The 24,432-nt window shown below is 35.8% G+C and overlaps 1 protein-coding gene across 3 annotated transcripts; it reads left to right on the top strand.

Moving 5' to 3' along the window:
* Positions 1-4,787: 4,787 nt before the first annotated feature.
* LOC104117022 (uncharacterized) lies at positions 4,788-22,787 on the top strand. 3 transcript variants are annotated; one of them, XM_009628000.4, is made up of 16 exons: positions 4,789-5,044; positions 5,139-5,222; positions 6,318-6,458; positions 6,578-6,648; positions 6,902-6,995; positions 7,580-7,657; positions 9,038-9,104; positions 16,722-16,807; positions 16,930-16,980; positions 18,919-18,966; positions 19,137-19,257; positions 19,352-19,532; positions 21,347-21,484; positions 21,572-21,684; positions 22,222-22,293; positions 22,445-22,787. In XM_009628000.4, exons 1-16 carry the CDS (start codon positions 4,883-4,885, stop codon positions 22,567-22,569), a joined length of 1,632 nt encoding a protein of 543 aa, XP_009626295.1. In that variant the 5' UTR covers positions 4,789-4,882; the 3' UTR covers positions 22,570-22,787. The 3 variants fall into 3 exon arrangements, with proteins under 3 accessions (XP_070048039.1, XP_009626295.1, XP_009626297.1); XM_070191938.1 differs by lacking the exon at positions 18,919-18,966 and having other exon boundaries at positions 4,788-5,044; XM_009628002.4 differs by having other exon boundaries at positions 4,901-5,222; positions 6,578-6,652.
* The last annotated feature ends 1,645 nt before the right edge of the window (positions 22,788-24,432 follow it).

Genomic DNA, 24,432 nt, shown 5'->3' with positions numbered 1-24,432 from the left:
ATATATATATATATATATATAAAATGTGCGCTTTGCATGAATAAGAGGTATGGCTGTTCCAGCAATCAAAAAAAGAAAAAGAAAAAGGCATTCTTGTTAAACAATTCAAATATAAGTGGATACTGCTACGTTCTAGTAGCAAAACCGTTTCTTTTGCCAAATTGTCTCTCAATATTTGTAATAAATGTTTTGCTAATCAACGGAAAAGCTAAGTAAACCAAATCAATAACAAACAATGATTAATCAAAATAAAATCAGACAAAACGAAAATTTTATAAAATAAACAATTATAGCGAAACTAATTAATACTAATTGAGAAACTAGTACTCATGTAAAGTCTACGATGACATCATCTTTATTAACTAACTATTACGAATAGGCAAAAAAAAAAAATTAAATTACTCAATCATCTTTAACAACGGATCTATCACTGATCAAGTGATCTATTTTTCCATCATGGTGCTCAATGAACTGGGCCACGACCTTTTCCACGCTTAGCATAACAGGAATACACCTCATCCACTTCAGGCAATGGTGTAGACCCAGTGCGTCAATTTTCGTGATTTCTCATGAGCAAGTCGTTGTTTCGTTCAGCCACAAGGAGAAGAGAAATTAATTCAAAATACTTCTTGAAACCTTTCTTTTGGTACTGCTGTTGCAAGACCATATTGGAGGCATGAGACGTTGTGAACGTTTTTTCAAGCATATCATAGTCAGTGATACTATTTTTACGGAGTTTCAATTTAGAAGTAAATCTGAACATCGCAGAATTATATTCAGAAATAGACTTAAAGTCTTAGAGCCTCAGATGAGCCCAATCATATCATGCTTGTGGAAGAGTGACCAACTTTAAGTTGTCATATCTTTCCTTTAAGGCATTCCACAAACCAATCATATCATGCTTGTGGAAGAGTGACCAACTTTAAGTTGTCATATCTTTCCTTTAAGGCATTCCACAAAACAAGCGGATCTTTGACTGTGATATATTTTATGTTCAACCATTCATCAAGGTGATGACGCAAGAAAATCAAGGCCTTAGCACAGTCTTGGGTAGATGCTTTATTTTTATCTTTAATGGCATCTCCAAGACCCATTGCATCTTAATGAATTTCAGCATCCAACACCCATGTCATATAGTTCTTACTCGAAATTTCAAGGGCAACTAACTTTCTTTTTATAATATCAATCAAAATTAAAAGAGGAGAAAAATTATACCTTAATCTTCTCAAAGAGCTTCTTGAGACGGTAGAATCTCGTGCTGATAACGTATAATGAAACAATAAAGAGGAATATTGCAAAGAAAGAGAGAGAATTCGTATTGATTTTGGGATGAATTACAATGGAATAGAACACTTCTATTTACAGGGAAAAAGTGGCTTAGCCGCCAAGTTACAATCTCTAAGATCTCTCTAAAATATAGATATTTACCTTAAATATAATTCTATTTATAACAATTTTATGCTTTCTTATGTTCGTTATTGAAAGGATGATTGGAGATAACATTGGCAAAACTTAAGAGTTCATTTGTCTCCGGTTAGCGTCAAATACATACTATTACAGACCTTTTAAGAAACTAAGGAAAAGATCACTGTGTTTTTCAACTTTTCACGATCAGATAAAGTTGATCAACTTGATATCAAGCACAAATAACAAACAAAAAAGACATAAACAACAATAGGGTAACAGGATAAGCCACATGCACACTTTGAAGTAAAGAAAATTACTCCTACCTGATGTCATGGATGCTCAAACAATAGTTGGTCGAAGACAATGGGCTCATGTTACAAAAGTTTTTTCCAAAAACCATAACACACCGTTCGGTTTCTTTCATTCACACTCTAAAGCATTCAAGAAACTGTTATTTAAATAATTTTCAAAAGATACCAAAACTTACACTAATGTTTGCGAGAATCTTGACTGGTAGCTACTGGCTAGCATTTTTCCTCATATTATGTCAATATCCTTTATCACTTTCGTTTGTTTTGAAGAGTAAGAGGCGAAAGAAGAATCTCTCCCCTTCAGGGAAAACAAAATTGTCATTGTCACGACCCAATATCCAATCGAATCGTGATGACACCTAACTAAAATCGCTAGGTAAGCTAAACAATATATGATACAACTCAAATAATACTCATCAATAAAGTATAATAAATAAGATTGTGAAAATCAATACAACTATCCCAAAGACTAATAGTACAAGTCATGAACCATTAAAATTTATATTTACAACACTAGTACGAAGAAAATGCAACATATGTTTGAATTTACATAAACAAAATTACAAATCCTAAACTACCATGAACGAAGAGATAGCTTGCCTCTGGAATGTTGGTACGTCTTCAATGCTAGCACGTGTCCTCCACAACAACTCAGTTCCAAAATCTGCACGCAAGGTGCAGAAGTGTAGTATGAGTACAATTGATTTCATGTACTCAGTAAGTATCTTGACTAACCCCGGTGAAGTATTAACAAGGTTTTTAGTTAAAAGATTCTCACTTTATATAACTTGTGTAACTCAATAACAAGTACAATACAGAAAAGTACCCAAGAAAACAACCACAGAACAACGGATATCAAAATAAAGGTGCACAATTAAAGAATAGGTAATAAGCAAGCCTTTTCAATTAAACATGTCAAAGCAAATTGTCACGACCCAAAATCCCAATTCATAGGGTCGTGATGTCGCTTAATACCGCTTGCTAGGCAAGCAAACACATAGCAATAAATAAGAAGGAAAAGAAACTAACAGTTAACAACATTCTAATATCACACATTAAAGGTAACTCAAAAAAATACAATGTGAGTCTAAAATATGACACCGACGGTCAACCATACCAAGATATGGAGTTACGAGTACATGAGCTACTAGAGTTTACTAAATACATTATCTTGAAAGAAGTACAATATTGTCTCGTAAAAAGAAACAATACAAAAGAAATGGAAAGATGACTCTAAGGCATGCGAATGGAATACAGTTCTACATTGAGTCGCCTATCTGCATCCACTAAGCATCTCTCAGGACTCTGCTAGTACTAATATTTTAATCTGCACAAAAAGTACAGAAATATAGTATGAGTATAACCAACCCTATATATTCCGTAAGTGTCGAGATTAACCCCGACGAGGTAGTGACGAGACTAAGACAAGACACATACATATAATCTGTGCATTTAGGTGATAAGAAATAGCGAGATAACAAGTAAAAATAACGGGTAAGATAATTGGATAATAACATGTGACAGAGTTAACAAGTATATAAGTAAAGATATAAAGAACGAGAGAAAAAAAGAAAGGTATTACTAAAGTAAACCACAACGTATGCTTCTACAAGTAGTTCCAAACAAACCTTTCAAAACAACTGAGAAATAACATAGCCAAGTCCTCCGTTCATATAGTAAAAAGACAAAACATAAGGTAACGTAACAATAGCACGGAAACATCCGTCGTGCATATTCACTCTTTCTCGCAAGCACGGAAGCACCCGTCGTGCAATATCTCTCGTCTCGCAGCACGAAAATACCCGTCGTATAATATCTCTTAACCTTACAGCACGGAAGCACCGGTCGTGTAATATCACTCTTCCTCAATACAAACACATAAAATCAGTACCAAACATGATGAGGAACAACAATAATATAAACTTTTTTTAAATAATTATTTTGTTCAATGTGAACTCTATTTTAAAAGGGGTAAAAAGATTGAGCGTTGGTAACTTTTTCATTACTTTTTTCTAATTTGTACATTTTTATTCCTAATCATATTTAATACTAAATGATAGCTTTGACCTCTCTTTCCTTCTCCTTTTTTTGGGTTCGAGCGTTCTTTTCTTCGTGTGAAGGATACATGACAAAAAAAAAAAAACTACAAATCATATTCATTTTTTTAATCTCCAAATAGACCAATGGAAAAAATTAAATTAGAATCTGATTATTTTGGTAGTAATCTGTGGATACTGAATAAACCAACATATATATGCAAGTAAATGATAACCTGAAACTTACTACATTAGCAATCCATTAAATACCAAGTAGTTTTCATTTATCACACCAGGAGAGTAGTAAATAATTATAAACAATAAGAAGTTACTGACATGCAAAAAAAAAAAAAGTTTGTACCCCCTCCAAAATAATCCAACAAATCAATAAACCACAATATAGACAACATATCGAAGGTAAAACAATAAAGTCACAGCAACTAAAGAACAAAATAAAAAAAATAGAGTTAATTCCATCCATACTCAATATACAGTTTGGCAGTACAATGCAGCCGAAATTTCCAACTCAAATTTATTCTAATCTGTGAATGAAAACTCATAACATAGAGAATCTAGAGGAAGAGAAAAATAGAAATATATATATATATAGAGAGAGAGAGAGAGAGAGAGAGAGAGAGAATAATATGAATCCTAATTGAGGTTAACTTTGACAAAAGTGTATGAATCTTGTTGATATCAACGGTAAATCTTAAATAGTACGATTCTATCTAATATAATCTATCTTTGAGAAATAACTTAATTTTTATAGAATTTTTAATTTTTTTTGTCAATCAACATTTAGCTTTCTAACATTCGTGTCTTTATAATAGTAAAAATAATAATATAGGTAGATAAATAGATATAAATATAAATATAAATATAGATATAGATAAAAAGATATATATAATAAGGTATAAAAATATATGCATTGTTGCAAAAGAAATACTCCATCAATTATGGGGATGTCAGTGCAATATATTGTGTTGGGCTATATATTTGTGTAAATTTCCCAATAATGTATGCATTAGATATGTAAAAATGTACTATATGCAAGTATAAAAAGAACAGAGAGAAAATCACCCGCCAATATTCGCATTTCGGAGTGCAAAGAATCTTGGGTCCCCAACCATGGCGACTCGGCGGCGGATATTCAAGAAGTACCTGATCGCCGTGACCGGCTTATCTGGCGCCGCAGTTACCTTTCAAACCCTAAACCTTAACTCTCTCCCATTTTCCACAGATTCGCCGTTCATCAACGGCGTCATTCGCTCCTCCCGAGCTCTCCTCACGGTGCCCTTTTTGTTGTTGTTGAAATTCGCAATCAGTGAACTTAGTTTTCCTGCGCCACTGATTTATATTTGTATTTTGTTTTCTATTCGTGAAGATTACTTCCAGTGTGGTTGACTACAAGTACTCTTTGTACGGCTTCAATCCTGATAGTGATGAGTATCGTCTTGCTCTTTCTAAGGTTTGCACTTTAAATGCCTTCTTGTAATCTGTTGTTCAGTAGTTTCATATGTGAATCTAAAATGACATAGTGATGATTAATTTCTTGAACTAGTTAAGCACTCATATGTGGTTACACTGGCAGAGCCAGGATTTTATGCAAGGGGATTCAAGAATGTTACACCTGAGATTTGAACCTATGATCTAAATCAATTTTTGAACCCCTTTTCCACTTTACTAGAAATTTTCCTAAGGTAAGGAGATTCAACAACTTATATATAACCCAAAATTTTTTCCCCCTATTTTGCAGCATATAATTTTTTGGCGAAGAGGATTCAATTGAACCCCCTTTCTCCTAGCTAGCTCCGCCCATTATGGTTTACATAATTCATGTAGTGTCAGTGTCTACTTCTTGCTAAATAAGTTGAGACTTCCAAATGATGGGGTACTATGCAAAATTTTGTTCTTTTAAGAATATGATAGGAAATTAAAATTGGACGTAAATACCTGCTTGTAACTTGAAGCACTACTATTTTGTGACAGAATTTGCTCATTCAACCCAAAAAGAGATAAGAGTAGCAGACCTTTGATCTTTGATAAGTAAGATAAACTTTATCCAGATAGGCATTGTAAGGCTGCCCCAAGTAGGTGTAAGAAGCTTAATATTTACCAAGATTGTGGGCGCTTTAATACCACGTGAAAAAGAATCAATACATTTAATCTAAAACCTTAAGGCTATAGGTGGAGTACCCTAGGGCCTCATAAAATCTGTTTGGAAATCATTACACAATCAATGTGGAAGGGGTATTCTCGAACAATTTTTTCTCCCTCAAAATATCAAATTAAGTTCATTCAGTTTTTTTTTCCGACGATGATGCCATTTTTTAATTGTCATAGAATCTCACAACTTTCTTGCTTTATGAGTTATCCCAAGAGAATGTTCTTCTTAGTTGTGATATGCAATTGATTGTGGAAGGGATCCGGTAGCATTCTGCAACTCCAAACATATACTGAAGACACAACTAGCTCACATGAAATTGATATAGTGTGGAAATGGAGAACCCCTATCACACCACTCTGTTCTGTTTAATTATTTAGTTATCCTTCTTCCCTTTAGGTACATCTAAGGTCAGCAAAGAGAATTTTGACTATGTGTGACGCCAATAAAGGTAGTTATGTCAAAGCCGGTCAGTTTGTTGCAGCCATTAGGCAAGTGCCTAAAGAATACTCAACATCACTTTCATCATTACAGGATCAGGTTCTATATTTGGTTAATTGAAGTCTTATGTTCTCATTGCTCTATTTGGAACTACTCTATGTAATTGAATTATATTGAAACTGCTTTCTTTTGCTGATCTGTTATCTGTTACAATATAGGCTGTTCCTTGTCAGTTTGAAGCCATTAAAGAAGTGCTACTCAGAAATCTGGGTCCAAATTTTTCAGATATGTAGGTAGTTGCTGATGAAGGGAAAATTCAAATTTTCTGTAATGTAGCTCTGCTGATTCTTTTTCTTTTACCGATTTTAAAAAAATGCTCTGCTGTACCATAAAATTTTCTGGAAAAGCGGAGAAAAAGCTCTTGCTTTTCACTGTCCAGTTTAAGAAAAGCAGTGAATAAAAATCAGCCAGCTAAGTTATTTTATGCTTATGCTTTTAACTGGTAGGGTTTCTTGATACTCTTTTATTTGCTTTGTGACTAGATTTTTCTCCTTTGATGAGCAACCGGTTGCTGCTGCCTCTATTGCTCAAGTACACCATGCTGTTTTAAAAGACCACCAAGAAGTGGCAGTGAAGGTCTGCATTGCTACTTACTGTATGCTGGACATTTTGAGAAAGTCTTTTCTGTTATTCTTTTTGTAACATTTTGCATGTCAGTGCAACTACAGAAGGCTATTCTTACTTTTGAAAGTAATTGTTTGGTCTCATTACTCGTTTGTTTCTTCCCGGAAGAGTGAAGCCTTTAGTTGTACTGATAGTTCTTCTACATGCATTATTCTCAGAGTTTGAATGAGGTGTGAAATTATTGAGTTTATTATCGAGTTTTAGAGATTCACTATGAGAAATTAGTTGGGTGGCTTCTTATGATTTAACTGTAGCGTCAATTTGATAATGGACATTTATTATAAAAAAGTTAGTGATGTAGCATTTGTTTGATAATAGACATCAGTTCTGTAAGTGTATTAAAATTCATTTAATGTATAGCCAGTTTTTCCATATGAGTATCAGTGTTTTTAATATGTAATCATTTGTTCTCTGAGAGACTTGGTGATTTAGTAAACATGTTAGAAGCGCTACAGTGTCGTAATAATCTGATATGAGGATATCATATGTCCTATAAAGAGATTCACAATTTAGGGACTTCTTTCATCCTTGTGCAGGTGCAGTACCCTGGATTGGAGTATCAAATGAAATTTGACCTTGCAACCATGTCTTTCCTGTCGAAATCTGTTGGATTGGTATTGCCTATTTGTCTCTCACCTTATTACTTTTTTTTTTCGTTCCGTTTTTGTCTTTGTATCTGCTCTTATATATTTCTTATGCTCTAACTCGGAAGGCCATACGTTCTAAAAGTTTAGATATGTGAATATAAAATATATGGTTAGTTCCCTTGAGCAGGGCATGAATCTAGTGTTGTTTTTTTCTTTTAGTTTTCTGTGTTGTATGAAACTGGATATTCAAGTCTTGCTTCAACTCCTTGTAACTTGTTGATTTGCTGGTGCCAATTCCCCTTTTGCTGTTTTCTTTTGTTTTTAAGCTAGGTAAAGTATGGCATGCATGTAATTCATCAAACCGCATGAATCATGTCTAATACAAGTAATAAATGAAACCAAAATGCCTGAAAGTGTCCTCATGATTTTCTAGTTCTTGTATCAGTGGCGGAGTATTGTGCCGTATTCCAATATATAAAAAAATAGCTGTGAAATATTGCAGGATCTGATAAAGCATAAGAGAATGATTGCGTACCTTTATCTGCATAGGGTCTGGGTACTCTGGATGCGGAGCCGTTGTGGTTGTGCATCATTGGCACACTGCTGATACTTGGACAGTCAAGAATTCTTGATAGCTACTTGTAGGGCCAAGTCAGACCACATCTTTTAGTTTTGTTATCCTACTAAACCTCTAGCCAGGCTAATCCCTTTCTAGGGAAAAAAAAAGAATTGCTAATCAGATGGGTAAACAGTGCGTCTGACTCCAACAAGTAAAATAAATGACGAGATTAAAAATGTCATTTCTTTTGGGCAATGTGTGCAGTTGACTGAGGAGTTGGAATGGCATAATTATGTATCTATTTAACTTTAACCTCTAGGTGACAGTAATATTTGTCAGTCTTTTGATTGTGGTTGCTACTAAATTTATCCACCTTTTATTGTCATTTTCCGAGTTTAGGGTGTTGCGGTGTGGATTGATCAGTTCTTATTGTAAGAATATCATGTAAAATCATCTTCCATTCAATAGAAAATTCTTTCAATTTAATGAAAGAGATTCTCATATTCCCACTTTAAGTCTGGGCAAGGCATGCAGTTGATTGGAGAAGTTGGAATAGCATAGTTATGTATTCTTTTTAACTTTAACCTCTAGGTTGTGGTGTATTTATAGTCCTTTGATTGTGGTTGCTACTAACTTTATGCACCTTTCATTTTCCAAGTTTAGGTGTTGTGGTGTGGATTGATAAGTTCCTTTTGTAGGAACATCATGTAAAGTTCTTTTGTGTTCCAGATCTATTTTCTGATGCGGTGGTGCCTCTTTTGATTCTTATGTTCAAATATCATTATACTGATTCAACATTCTAACCTTTTCCCCTTATTTGGTTGATACATACTATGACTTTTCTGCAGCTCTTCCCTGAATACAGGTTTCAGTGGCTTGTATCGGAATTTGAAAAATCTATTGCTTCTGAACTTGGTGCGTAATTTCAATTCCAAGAATTGTTTTGAAACATCTGTCTGGATCTCTTCTCTGTTTTATTTTGTCCTTACTCTGCTGTAGGAGGTCTATAGTTCCCTATCACAGCTAGAATTTTATTTTCCAAAATTTTGGTAATTTTTCTTTGGGCGAGAGGTGCTAAAATCAATTAAAATAGACAACCACTCTTTTCTAGTTTCCTCTTCTTGTTCCCCATCCTTGTGGCATTTTCTTGAGATCTTTGGTTGTAGGAATAGAAAAAAATTAGGAATGGGCACATATGTGATGATTAAATTGTCAGCAATAAGGTTGACGAATGGAAGATCTAAGTGTCATAAGCAACAGTCTATGGGCAGTGAGTAGTAACTTCTGAGGTTGAAAGGTGAAACTAATTCTTGAAAATCTATTGAAATTGTTGAGCAGTTGCCTATACTTTCATGGTTTTCTTGGCAATCCCGTTGGAACAACAATATCAGTATTTTGCTAAGCTTGAATTAAGTCCCTTATTATTGATTCTTCCACAATGAACCTAGACCTGCATCTTAGAATTGTAGATATTCCATAAATACATAGCAGTAGTAGGATTCTTTTTATTGATTCTTTCCTTATTTAGATTCAATATGCATGTATGTATATCTTAGTATTTCTTGGAATAATATACAAGGGAATTCTCTCAAATCCCTTGCTTTTTACATGGTATCAAAGCGGGATCTTTTGCTTCGTCGAAGTTAGTCAGAAACATCACCGGGGGTTGACGTGGTCAGCAGTGGCGAAGCCAGAAAATTTAATAAGGATGTTCAACATTAAATACCCTTTGCTAGTGGCCTATGCACATAAAGCAACATCAAATTAAATATGAATAGCGGTGTATCTGAAGGGAGACAGGTGGTGGAATGGAGAGGTGCAAGGAAAAGTGGAAACCAAGAAAGCGGCGTATCTGAAGCTAGTGGAAAGTGTAGACGAGGAGGAGAAGAGGGCGAATAGGGAGCAATATAAGTTGGCTAAGAAAGAGGCAAAGCTAGCAGTTACGGTGGCCAAACTACAACTTTTAATCGTTTGTATGAGGAACTCGAGGGCCGAGATGGGGATAAGAGGTTGTTCAAGTTAGCCAAGGCGCGAGAAAGGAAGGCTCGTGACTTGGACCAAGTGAAGTGCATCAAGGACGAAGAAGGTAAAGTTTTGTTGGACGGGGGACTTATCCGTCGGAGATGGCAGACCTACTTACATAGTCTCTTGAACGACGAGGGGGACAAGAGCATTGTACTGGGTGATTTGGAACTCTCCGGGAGTCGTTGTGACTTTGGGTATTGTAGGCGGATTAGAGTTGATGAAGTTGAGGGGGGTATGCGTAAGATGAGCAGGGGCAAAGCTACCAGGTCGGATGAAATCAAAATACCAGTTTTGGAAGTGTGCGGGCAAGGCGGGCTTAGAGTGGCTACTATCGGGGTATCAAGCTGCTTAGCCATACTATGAAAGTTAGGGAGAGAGCGGTAGGGCTAAGGGTGAGGAGTGTGTTTATCTCCGAGAACCAGTTCGGGTTTATGCCGGGGCGTTCGACTACAAAAGCCATCCATCTTGTTAGGAGATTGATGGAGCAGTATAGGGAGAGGAAGAAGGACTTGCATATAGTGTTCATCGACTTAGAAAAGATGTACGATAAAGTTCCGAGGGAGGTTTTGTGGAGATGTTTGGAGGCTAGAGGTGTACCTGTTGCCTACGTTAGGGTGATTAAGGACATGTATGATGGAGCAAAGACCCGAGTGAGGACGGTGGGTGGGGATTCAGACCATTTTCCGGTTATGATGGGGTTGCATCAGGGGTCGGCACTCAACCCTTTTTGTTTGCCCTGGCGATGGACGTACTGATGCGCCACATCCAATGGGAGGTGCCGTGATGCATGCTATTTGCAGATGATATTGTATTGATTGACGAGACGCGAGCCGGTGTGAACGCGCAGTTAGAGGTATGGAGACAGACCCTGGAGTCTAAAGGTTTCAAGTTGAGCAGGGCCAATACACAATACTTGGAGTGTAAGTTCAGCGGTGAGACTCAAGGAAGGGAAGGTGAGGTGAGGCTGGACTCGCAGGTCATCCCTAGGAGAAGAAGTTTTAAGTACCTTGGGTCTATTATTCAGGGGGATGGGGAGATTGATGAAGATGTCACACATCGTATTGGGGCGGGATGGATGAAATGGAGACTCGCTTCCGGCGTTTTGTGTGACAAGAAGGTGCCACCGAAACTTAAAGGTAAGTTCTACAGAGTGGTGGTCAGCCCGATGATGTTGTATGAGGCTGAGTGTTGGCCAGTCAAGGTAGCAGAGATGAAGATGTTGAGATGGATGTGCAGGCACACCAGGTTAGATAAGATTAGGAATGGGGTTATTCGCGACAAGGTGGGTGTGGCTCCTATTGTGGACAAGATGCGGGAAGCGCGACTTAGGTGGTTTGGTCATGTGAGGAGGAGCACAGACGCCTCGATGAGGAGGTGTGAGGTTGACATTGGAGGGCCTACAGAGAGATAGAGGTAGGCCAAATAAGAGGTGGGTAGAGGTGATTAGGCAAGACATGGCGCTGCTTCAGCTGACCGAGGACATGACCCTTGATAGGAAGGTATGGAGGTCGAGGATTAGAGTAGTAGAGTAGGTAGTCTAGAGTGTTCATAACAGTAGTATTGGCACGCAATCTCGCTTTCGGTTGGTAGTAGGTTTTTATGACTAACTGTTTTTTTCTTTCATTGTTGATCACCTTACTATCTTGTTTTTATTCTGCTTTTTATAAGGCTTTTTGGTGCTGTCCCTTGTCTATATTTTCATTAATGTGGTGCTTATGTTTTCGTGAGCCGAGGGTCTATCAAAAACAACCTCTTTATCCTCACAAGGTAGGGGTAAGGTCTGCGTACACACTACCCTCTCCAGACCTCACAGTATGAGATAATACTGGGTATGTTGTTAAATTAAATATGAATGACAATACTAAAAGGTTTTTAAAAGGGAAAACAATTATTATACAATATAAATTATTGAAGAAAATATCAATAAAGAAAATGTAGACGTATGCAAATCCCAATACTTTCTTGGTCCACTTATATATTTTTTCTTCTTGCGCGAGAGCAAGCGTAGATTATAATATACAGATACTAAATCTTTGGCTCTTGAAGTTGCTAATTTTTTATATCAAAGAATAAGTACTCTAATTCCTTTCACAACAAGATTAAGAAGCTTGTCGGGAAAGTAACTTGTAAGACAATTTTGCAGAGTAGGGTCGAGATATCTTGATTTTCCCATTGAGAAAGAGACTTCTCATACATCATAGCCTCTGGCTCACTAAAATAACCACTCGCACTACAAAAGTTCTATACTCTAAAGAAACTTGCATCATTTCATTTGAACTTTTGAAGTATCTTTGGATGTATTTGACCCTATCAATGAAATCTCTCTATAATCATTAGGAGTAAGCCTTCGAATTCCATTTTCACCTTGAAGCCTTGATTCATGATAGTATTTTGGAACTAATGAGTGTGCCATACAATGCAAAGTGGAGTTACTTTTGATCCACCTAGCCAAAAATTTCTTGAATTGTATCAAAAAAATCCGATTGATCGGTAATAAGATCCTTCTCCTCGTTCTTAAAGATAATTTTCTTCACTTCCTCAATCATTGTATCATACATGTCATAAATAAAATGCAACATTGGACAATCAAGATCGACACTTCTAAGCATAGATACAATAAGTTATGTAAATTTCAAAAAGTAATCAATACTATCCCATCATTCATCATTCATTATAAGAGATTCTATTTCTCGTGTTTTCGCTTCAATTCCTTTATTTTTCATTCATCATCCATCTCTTATAAGGAATGATAAATGATAGGGTAATTGACTACTTCTTAAAGTTTATGGAGACTATTGTATCTATGCTTAGAAGAACCGATTTTGATTGTCCAAAGCACATCTTATTTATGACATGTGAGACGCAATGATTAAGAAAGTGAAGAACATTATCTTTGAGCACGATGAGAAGGATCGTATTACCGATCAACGAATTATTTTTGATACAATCGAAGAAATTCTTTGTGGCTAGGTGAAACAAAAGTAACACCCCTTTGCATTCTTTGCACACTCATTGATTCCAAAATATTATCATGAATCACGGCTTCAAGGTGAAAATGGAATTGGAAGGCTTGCTCCTAATGGAGATAGATAGATTTCATTGATAAGGTCAAGTACTTCAAAGATACTTTAAAAGTTCAAATGAAATGAAGCAAGTTTCTTTGGAATATGAAGTATTTTACGGTGGGAGTGGTTATTTAAGTGAGCCAAGTCTGATTGAGGCTATGATGTACGAGGAGTCTCTTTCTTCGTGGGTAATTCAAGGTGTCTCGGCTCCACTATTACAAAACTTGGCTTACAAGTTCCTTTCGCAATTGGTTTCTTCCTCTTTTTTGTGAAAGGAATTAGAGTACATACTCTTTAATTCATAAATTAGCAACTTCAAGAGCCAAAAATTTGGTGTTTGTGCATTATAATCTACGCTTGCTCTCTCGCGAGAAGGAAAAATATTTAATTGGAACAAACAAGTATTGGGATTTAGATATCTCAACATTTTTTATTTGATATTTTTTTCAGTAATTTATTTTGCATGATAATTCTTTTCCCTTTTCAAAACTTTTAATATTTCTATTCATTTTCAATTTGATGTTGCTTTAGTTTGATATCGATGAGACGATTAATGATTTAATTGAGCTATCAATAGATGAACCTTAATTAGAAGTAGTGGTCTTTGGAGAAGAATTTGAAGATTTGGAAGGAGTTGAAGATATTGAGTAAGAAAGCTATGAGTAGCTAATTTGGCTATACCTAGGGGTGTCGATGGATATTTAAAAACCGACCGAACCGTACCGTACCAAACCGAATTTTAGGGTTCTTTTAACAAAACCGTAGGTTTTTATATAAATTTATAGCCGTACCGATAATTAGGGTAGGTTTTTTATTTTATGAAAATAAACCGAAAATACCGAACCATACCAAATAAATTTACAATGTGAACAATATATTTATATATTAAGTTTAAAAATAATAAAGCATTAAAATTTTTCTTGGGCCTTGGAATTATGAAACAGTTACAAGCTAACAAGTAATTAAACTCAAAATCCTAATTCCCAAACCTATTATGCTACTTCTATTGAAACTAAATTATTTTCAGCATGTTCACTAGCAAGACATAAGGTATTGTAGCGATTATGAGTAGCAATCTACAATGTATTGAATATGTTTCCTTTCGTATGATTTTTGATTTATCTTTTTGAATATTTAATCTTCTATAGACTTTATTCTTGAATCCCAACTTAGTTATTATTTTTCCACTCGTGTGATTTATATTGTTTTTGTATTTGCTTAGTTTCTTTTACGCTGATGTAGAATAGTTGATGGATCTATACTCCAGCCATCTTTCATATTTTCTTAATTCATCACCTTTTAAACTGTAAAAATGTCGAGTTTTGCTAAGTCCTATAAAAGTACGTATGTTATTGCATTCTACTTTTACTAGTGACTTTTACATGACATTAAAAAAAATTACCGAAAATTTACCGAACCATATCGATACCGAAGAGAAACCGACATGATTGGGACGGTTTCGAAAAGTGTAATTTTGGTTATACATAATAGAATAACCGAAAAATTGGTATGGTACAAATTTTATAAAATAACCGGCTGAACCGAATCATTGACACCCTAGTCTATACCTTCCCAGTTTTTTAGTTAAGTTCACATGTTCATAGTTCTTGACTTCTTGGTGAAGGGTGAAGTTCTACTTTGTGCATTGTATTTTTGGTTGTCATGTGATAACTAAATATGAATAGCTAATATGTGACTGAATTTCTAATTTGTGTTTTGCCAGTTTGGTAGTCTTGTGATTGAATAATTTTGAATAACTAAGTTATGAGATAAGTAAGTCGATGTTTATGTCTTAAATTTTAAAATTTCTATTTTCACTTTGTTAAGTTATCTTTTATTTTTCACATTTACTTTACAAGTTACATTCCTTATTTCAAGAGTAATGTCATTCTTGTTCTTGGATAAAAGGCTAGTTTTCTTTCATTTTATGTCTAATTATTTTAATTATATTTCTTCTACTTTAATGTCCTTTAAATATTTAGTTTGCTACTTTATTGTGTAAATTGTAGAAGAATGAAAGAAATATTGCCCATCTTGGAGAATGTCTAGAACTCTAACTGCTACTTGCTATGTCTATGGTTTGAGAAATTCTGAGAATGAAAGATTTGATTATTGGTTGCCCTCTACAACCTACTTGTAAGTTCTCCCCAAAATATCTCTCATAATTTTGGATAACACTATAGCTCTACTTTTAGAATTTAAAATTATTTTTATTCGAATCCCAACACCTTTCTCTATGCCCCCGGATCTTAAATTTAAATGTGTTATTGAAACCAAGAGACGGAGAAAGGTTACTCATCTACTTAGCTGTATTGGAGGTAGCAGTAAGTGCGGTACTGGTGCGAGAAGATAAAGTTAAACAATCTCCAATTTATTATATTAGTAAATCTTTGTTGGATGCTGAAACACATTATCTTCATTTAGAAAAACTAGCACTAGCATTGATAATGGCATCAAGAAAGTTACGACCTTATTTTCAAAGTCATTCCATTTATGTTGTAAGTACTTTTCCGTTAAGGAATATACTGCATAAACATGAGTTATTAGTGAGATTAGCTAAATGTCCATAGAACTTAGTGAATATGATATTATCTATGAGCCTAGAATCCCACCTATATATCCGCACCTATATCGGAACCTCGCACCCGAGTTCGAGCAACATTAAATTCCTTTACTGATTCTTGATATAGAAAATTTAACAAACTCATCAGCGAAGACAAGAGCTGTTTAGCGAAAGATGGACTAGGAGCAGCCACAACAAACTACTGGAGTAATAGATCCATGAAGAAGAGAGCAAAAATGGTAGAACAGACGTGACCCTGATATTTCGAAGCAGCCAGTGGTCCTTTGATCAAAAGCACCAAAGAATTTTGCTGGAATTGACAATGCAATGTCGGAGAGGTAGAGTGGGCTGAAATCCGCCATCTCACGCGCCTCCATGCGCCACTGCTGTGTTTTCTCCCGCAAAAGTCTCCCTTGCGCGTGAGGCTCACCTGCTTCCCAACCAGTCATTGGAGATGGTTTTTCCAGCAGGAATCCTCTTGTGTCCTACTATGGTAGTGGTAAAAACAAATTGGTCACTCCTTAGAGGTGATCCAAACAAACAGTGAATAAATTTTCTTAAAACGAAGAAAGGTTCCGAATCTTTGATCAGAGATCTGAGCCCTAGCGGCTCTGATACCATGTAATAGATGAGGAATGGCAGAATAACTTATGTATTATCCAATATGTGAGAGGTTTATATACATATACATGAACTCTAATTAAGGAAAGAATCACAAGATATTCTATGTATCCCTATATATTTGCTTGGCTATGTACGCGACACCAAAGGCTATTTACATTCATTCAGTAACATTTTGAGATATAAGGCTTTTATAGCTTTTTTTATCCTGTGTTTGAGTAAATTGGCTTTGCTACACATGATTTGGTTGCTCTACAGATTTTATTGCAGAGGCTAAAAACTTGGAGAAAACTGGCAAAAACTTTAACAACAACTGCATGGTTAAGGTTCCCCATGTCTTTTGGGTATGGCATTTCTGTACTTTATGTCAAAGTTACAGCGGTTGCATTTTATTTGCTTGCAGTATTTAGCAGTGAAGATTTCTTGATACTGTTTAACTTAAAGTGATTATCTCATATATATGAAGGATTTAACGACAAAGCAGGTTCTGACGATGCAGTTTTGCAAAGGCCATAAGGTATAGCCTTCAGCCTGCTTCAGGTGGAATTGTGTTTTTTTTTTAAGTCAACTTAGCATCTTGGATAAATTCAAATGTCTGTTTAGCTCTATATAGACAGGATGAATGGCTATAGGGCTCTTTGATTTACTTGGTTAAGCAAAAATTTCTGTAAGCATGTTAAACAAAAGTTTTCCCCTCACATCTCGGTTTGAGTTATATAACAATAGATGATATAGGAGCTGTTATTTTAGACCTAATGGGGAGGAAATTCTTGTGGATATCTGATGTGGCCTTTTTGTTTTAGCATAGCCATATGGCATATACATAAAGATATGGAAACATTTTCAGTATTCACAACCATACACAAAATTTCCTGAAAGGAAGGCGCAAAATATGATCTGAAAAGTGGAGTGGATGATAAAAAGATCTGGATTATATTGAAAAAGACCTTTTTTTTAGTCCATGAAATGCTTGAAGGATTTATAGCCTATGTTGCTCGGTCCTAAAATGCTGTTGTACCCGTATCAGGTCCTCCAACAATGCACTAGTTTTGGAGGATCGACACGCACCCGGCGGAATTATTGAAGAGTCCAAGCAACATAGTTTATAGATTCCTCTTGTGGCTTGTCAAGAATGAAATGCATTTTGGCTTGGAACCTGTTCTTTACTTTCATCGGCATCACTCTAAAATAGTGATCACTATTTGCTCGGAGATGAAGGGGAGCCTTGGCATAACTGGTAAAGTTGCTGCTATGTGATCTGCAGGTCACTGGTTCGAGCCGTGGAAACAGCCTTTTGCAGAAATGCAGGGTAAGGCTGCGTACAATAGACCCTTGTGGTCCGGCCCTTCTCCGGATTCCGCGCACAGCGGGAGCTTAGTGCACCGGCTTGCCCTTTTTTATTTGCTCGGAGTGTAATACAAGACTCGATGTCGATAAAGAACCAGATAATGCCAGGAACAAATATCCTCTTTTGCCATGAATTAAGATGAAAGTTAGTTGGGAGAAAGAATTAGATAATGTTATGTCAATGTGGCATAAATATAAACAACCTGACATATGGATGTTTTTTTTACATAAAATAACTTCACTCTCTCAACTGCTCTCATTCAGGAACAACAAAATGCCATGTCTCGTACTTTTCCACGAAGGATTAGTAGAGTCCACTGTGGAAATAACAGATAAAAGGACAAAATGTAGGGGGGAACGAGATAATTCATTCATTTCTAAATTAGGGAATTTCATGTGCTTGCAATTTCTTGATAGATCCATTATGCTCGACGTTGATGATTTTTTTAGTATATTCATGACTTTAGGACTTAAATGTACATTATTATTATTTATTTATTTATATATTTATTATTATTTACTCTTATTAGGTAATAGTTCTATGTATTTACTAATAAGAAAATGCTAATTACTTGCCTTGAATGAACTTAGTAACACATGAAGCGGTAAATCATACTTTTCAATTACCCATTCTCTTAAAAGGATTTATCGTGATCATAAACTATGAAATGGTAATTGCCCAATTGGACACAAATGACAGATTCTTGTATTTGGGACATGTCAAAATTAAATAGAAGAAGAACAACTATATTAGGAGTCGGCGTTTGTCTTGTGTTTAAATTCTAATATTTTGATTAATCATAATTTTGTATAATTTTTAAATTATACATTCAGCTTTCACGCTGTGAAACAATAAATGTAACAAGTCCTTGAGATAATTGGTCGATTTGACTCTCGCTAAACATAACAGGGTAATTGAGATAGGGCAGGGGGACTTTTTGAAAGATAAGCTTGATCAATTTTAGAGAAAATTGTTTACCCTTCTTTGGTTTTGTAAACTCCATTTTTTGACACATTCATGCTATTCTATCCAACTTAATGAACGTTAGGTACGACTCTTGACTCCTTGCTGATATGTGTTATTAACAGGAAATTCCTTAGCTTTCAGGTCGATGACTTGGATTTTCTGAAGCAAAGAGGAATTAGCCCAGTCAAGGTTTGTCTTATTTAGCAAGATAATAGTCTTATTTTTGTTTCAAACTGAAGAATGTTTGCCTTTATCATTCTGGTTTAGCTCATTCTCAAAGTTATGGACAGTGTTAGTGCCTTTAGCTGCTTTTCATTTCTGAGATTCCTTATTTCCTTTTTCCTCATTTGGGTTATTAGGTTGCAAAAGTTTTGGCAGAAGTGTTTGCAGAAATGATTTTTATTCATGGTTTTCTGCATGGAGATCTACATCCTGGTAATATATTAGTCTCCCCTGAAGGGAAGAATGGCTTTTCTTTAGGTATGCATCTATTCCTTTCTTTAAGCTACCTATTCTCTTTAAAAGGTCACCTTTGTCAAATAAAGATTCCCTTGGATATTCTGCTTATTTGCAGTTCTGTTAGATTTTGGGATTTGTAAGCACTTGGATGAGGATTTCAGATTGAAGTATTGCCAGCTTTGGGAGGCTTTGGTAGTTATGGACTCAACCAAAATACAGCAGATAGGAGAATACTTTGGCGTTGGAAAGTACTCAAGATACTTTCCTGTCATATTTACAGGAAGAACTATTGACAGGTACTTGTATACTCCTTTACTTAACAAATTAATTGCACCAAAGGATTTCGAAGCTACTGAAACTAATTGTAAAATGGATTTGGAATGCAACGTTCAGTAGTTGATCTAGGAAAGGATTTCGAATAGCACCTGAAGAGAGTAATGTAAAGCCATCGGAAATTGCTTTAAATTATTAGGTACTTATTGGAATAATTCCGAGCCATTAAAATTCTTCTAAGAACATATTTTATTTGGATTCATCAGTTTCAAATTGTTCTTTTGTTAGAACTTCAATCTGTCACTTTCAAATTGTTCTTTATATTCAGAACTTTGTACGAAAATAAGAGCAGAAAATGAGGTTGTAGAGGAAAAGAGAATAGTTGATGCATATATCTGAGCTATAACGGGTAGCGCGGTGCACTAAGTTCCCGCTATGCACAGGGTCCGCAAACGGGTCGAAGCACATTTTTTTCAAGTCACTTTGGATCTATAGATTTGAATTGTAAACTAGAGAAAAAGAGATTTAGGAAGTGTTGCCATAAATGCTTCTCAATTCCTCTGATTAAATTGTTTAGATGTGGTGCATTAAAGGAATCCTTGTTTGTAATGATTGGAACCCGATGAAGCGGGGGACTTCATATTGACCAAGTTTAGATTAGACTGTTCTTCACAATCGTTGTTCTCCACCTTTGCTGTGCTTACGATTTATAGGAAATGGTCTTTGGCTTGTTCATTATTTAAATATGGTTCATTTTATTTTAAATCAAATTCATACTTAATAGTGTTCTTCAATTGACGGTGTGGATACTAGATATTGACCAGTTTGAGATGTTAGTATTACGGTGTCGATCCATTTACATAATTTATATATGCATTCTTAGTTGAATTTAAGTGTAATTTTTGATTAAATTTTGAAGGTACAGTGGGTTGATAAGTTTGTGTAAAGCATAAATTGTAGAGATGGGATACAATTTTTTATAGGTTTACAAGATGCCTCCTCACGTGCAAGCCGAATTTCTTCCAAGAATGAGACTGCATGATTTGATACCATGTGAAAGAAGTTCAGCCTCTAACATAAACTTGTAAGACTATGAGTAGAGTGAGCCAATTCCTTTATTAACCTTTTTGGATTTCCTGGTACAATTGATATGAACCATTTATTTAACTCAACATCCTCTTGCACGTATAACCACATTTTAGAGTTCACACAAAACTTTAACATTGACTTACAAGTGTGAAAACAGATTTGCCAAAGGTTAGCTTGATGTCATGTTGAATTATGTGCAAGTCGAATTTATAGTTCAAGTTGTTAGACAAGACACTTTTATTTATTTAATATTAGGTTTACAATGGATACACTCATAAAGAAATTTATTGCTAATTTTTCACATCTCATAGCTTTATTGATCATTATTTATGAATGCTTGCTTAGTTGGGGAGGTTGGGTTACGGTGTTACTCAACTCTTATGCCCCAACCTATTTTCTCCGGTTGAACATTGAGTGGATTATGTCATGGCCACAATTGTTCTACATACCAGTTCCAACCCGCTTATCTACAAACCCTAGACCTTTAAGGTCTCGTTCTCTCAGACGCCTGAGAATGTCAGTTACTAGGGCCTGACCTTGCTTTTCCTTAGAGTACTTGCGCAACATACATGATTGGGAAGAAAAGGGAGAGATAGCAAGAAGGAAGTTAAAAGAGGTGGGTGAGGGCTATTTTGTTAGGAGGGAAAATAGGGGGGGGGGGGGTATTGTAATACTCCTGCACGTTCATGATAATTGTAATTCAAAGTAAACTTGATGTAACTCTTGCTGGCAACTTTTGTGCTAACAGTAAATCGGCACTTGGGAGAGGAATGTCCGCTGAAGAAAAGAAGAACCTGAAGCAGGAATTGAAGTCTCTTAAAATGGAGGACATATCTTCCTTCATGGAATCTCTGCCTGCTGATTTTCTCACAGTATTGCGTACCGAGTAAGGATGGTTGTGTTTCCCTTCTTTCTCCTTTCCTCGTTTGAATAATGATATTTGATTTGTAATGCTAAAATCTCTTAAATTCAGTGGGCTCCTAAGATCTCTGATCAGCAAGTTGGGTGCTCCCTTGCGAGTCCGATTACTAGCATATGCTGAATATGCACTATATGGTCTTTCTTTGAAGGTTGACTCTACATCTGGTAAGCTTCATCTTTCTTGTAGTATCCTTCAGGTCTTGACAAGTTTTTAGCAAGCCATCTCAAATTAAGGGTCCTCTTTCTTCCAAATTGAGACCTTCCAAAAATAATTTTTTGATTTCCAAACTATTAATTAGAATAACATTATGTTGAGTTATTTAATTTGTCATTTAAAATATTTGGAAATAAAGAAGAAAGTGAAAGCTATGATTTCTTAACTTGCACGATCCTACTGAAGGGATTTTCAATTTGGTGCGCATGTGAATTTGAATCTTATTGCTCAATGGTTTTCTGAAGGAGGTTATTAACTAATTATTGCTTCCTGTTTGTGTTTCTTAAGCCGAGGGTCTATCGGAAACAACCTCTCTACCCTCACAAGGTAGGGGTAAGGCCTGCGTACGCACTACCCCAGACCCCACTTGTGGGATTACATAGGGTTTTTGGTTGTTGTTGTTGTTATTAACTAATTATTGACCTATGATGTTCTCTCTTCCTGCCTTTTGTTTGGATTTCGGTTTAAATTGCATAAAAAACATTCAGATTCCGCCATAGAAGTCATGCTCTCTAGATTCAAGACAGGCCTCCGCTACATCCAACTAAGACTCCTCTTTGGTAAGAATATATCGTTACATGCCTATTATGTATTCACACATGAAACCTTTTCTTTTTTTAGTTTAACCATTCGATATCTTAAAACTCATCAGCTGACTAATCCAGATTCGCGCTCCACATATGAACATACACCTAATGTCTCTCCTTGCAGGGATGTTGGAGTTTGTTTCATGGCTAGAAAACATCAAACAGGCGTCAACTAGGAGGTCTAAAAATTTGCTTGCCTCAGCTGGTTATGCCGTTAGGAACTTGTACCGTCCTTTATTGACCACATAATTTAGTCTGGCCAAATGCCGGAGCAGCTGTAATATTGAAGAAACTGTCTCATTTTCATGCCTTCATTTCTTAAGAAACTCTCTTATGTTCTAGGTCTAAAGGTATTTTGTGCAACTATACAAGCTTAAGCTTGTCAGAGATTATACAGGGGTCTTTAAGAAAGCGAAGTAGCAAACAATATGACTTAAAATTGCATGAAAGTTTACTCCAATTTTATATGATAGTATGTTCCAAAAAAAAGACATTTTTATATTTGAAAATTTTAATTTATACTTATTTATTTACCCTTAAAGACGTGCTCCTATAACCATGAAAATGTTATAATATGTTTAAGATCACAAGTTTTAAGGGTATTTTTGGCATGTGTTAAAAGTTTTTTAGTTTTTTAAGTATGTATCTAGTCAAACACAATTATATATAATGAAGCAAGGAAAGTAGGTAGTTTAAGCAACGAAGTCAAGAAACACATAATTTAGTTGACTAAAGAGAAAGTAACAATATAAATCAAGGGGATATTTCACATTGTTGCTCTAGTGGTGAACACTATCCACTTCCAACCAAGAGGTTGTGAATTCGAGTCACCCCAAGAGCAAGGTGGAGAGTTTTTGGAGGGAAGGAGCCGAGGGTCTATCGGAAACAGCCTCTCTACCCCAGAGTAGGGGTAAGGTCTGCGTACACACTACCCTTCCCAAACCCCAGTATTGGGATTATACTGAGGTGGTGTTGTTTGTATCCCATCTTGTCAGACAATGATCAATAATTGTTTTCAGCACACTGTAAATCTTCCATGATTCCTATAATCCATGTTGTCTGTCATGTTATGGTTATGGTTATCGAAGATCAACTATGCAGCAAAATTGAAAGATAACTAAATCCTTATGAAAGGTAAGTTTGGACATTTAAAATCACACAAATAATAGTTAGTTTGTTATTTTTCGCATTTTAGAAAAAGTAATTGTATACTGGGAAATCGCTTATTCGCTTCAACAGTAGCTTTGATAAAAAGGGGGTTAAAGGCAAGTGAATCGAAGATGATCCAAAACTCTTCGTTTGTTAGCTGGTTATATCCTTGAAACCATACAGAAGTTTGAGATAAAAAAAGAGCAATCTATGAAAATCAGATAATCGCCAAAGATACCAACGAGATAGAATATTCAACTTTTGTATTGGTTAGTGCTCTTTTTTCAAGGATCATATGGAGGGAGAGGGAGAGAGAGAGAGAGTCGTTTTCTGTTGTAATGGATCTGCCTTAGCTTCATTGAGAAGCTATCTATATAAAACAAGTAAGAGCCCTTTTCGTGATAAGATCTTTTGACAGTGCGTCTCTGGTTTAGCACAAAGCTTGACGATGGTAAAGCTCGATGATAGTTGATGTCAGATGGTTGGTGAGAATGCGTTCCAGCTTTGGGGCCAAGGTCAAAGGTAAAAGATCAGTTAGGCTTGGTGCCATTTCGTCACCGGTCAACAAGGGCCTTAATCACTTTGAGACAGCACCGTTTCCTCGAGACACTGGTTGCCACGATCTTGGAGCCTCAGGCAGGGCCACTCACCATGATAGCTTCAGTGCTGAATTTCTACTGGGGCCTGACTTACACATAGGAGTGGCAAACAGGCGGGTCGGGTTGGATATGGTTCGGGTCGAAAACGGGTAATGAAAAACGGATAAATTATCCGATCCGACCTATATTTAATACGGATAAAAAACGGGTTAACCGAGGGATAATATGGATAACAATATTATCCATGACTTCTTGAATATGAACTCTTTTTGGGAGAATTTCTAGTCTCCCAAACTTGAGGAACCCCCAATTTGAGGCTTTACAAATATAAAAGTTAAACACATTAGTTATCCATTGGTTACCT

This window comes from Nicotiana tomentosiformis, chromosome 1 (assembly GCF_000390325.3).
Source record: "Nicotiana tomentosiformis chromosome 1, ASM39032v3, whole genome shotgun sequence".
In the NCBI taxonomy this organism is placed as follows: domain Eukaryota; kingdom Viridiplantae; phylum Streptophyta; class Magnoliopsida; order Solanales; family Solanaceae; genus Nicotiana; species Nicotiana tomentosiformis.
The sequence above is the reverse complement of the archived record's forward strand: the minus strand, read 5'-3'. Positions and strand labels throughout refer to the sequence as shown.

Excerpts from the sequence above, each read along its gene's own strand:
- LOC104117022 (XM_009628000.4), top strand. The coding sequence starts at position 4,883 with ATGGCGACTCGGCGGCGGATATTCAAGAAGTACCTGATCGCCGTGACC. Across the intron at positions 19,533-21,346 it reads ACAGGAAGAACTATTGACAG|TAAATCGGCACTTGGGAGAG; the intron begins GTACTTGTATAC and ends TTGTGCTAACAG. Across the intron at positions 22,294-22,444 it reads CCAACTAAGACTCCTCTTTG|GGATGTTGGAGTTTGTTTCA; the intron begins GTAAGAATATAT and ends CTCTCCTTGCAG.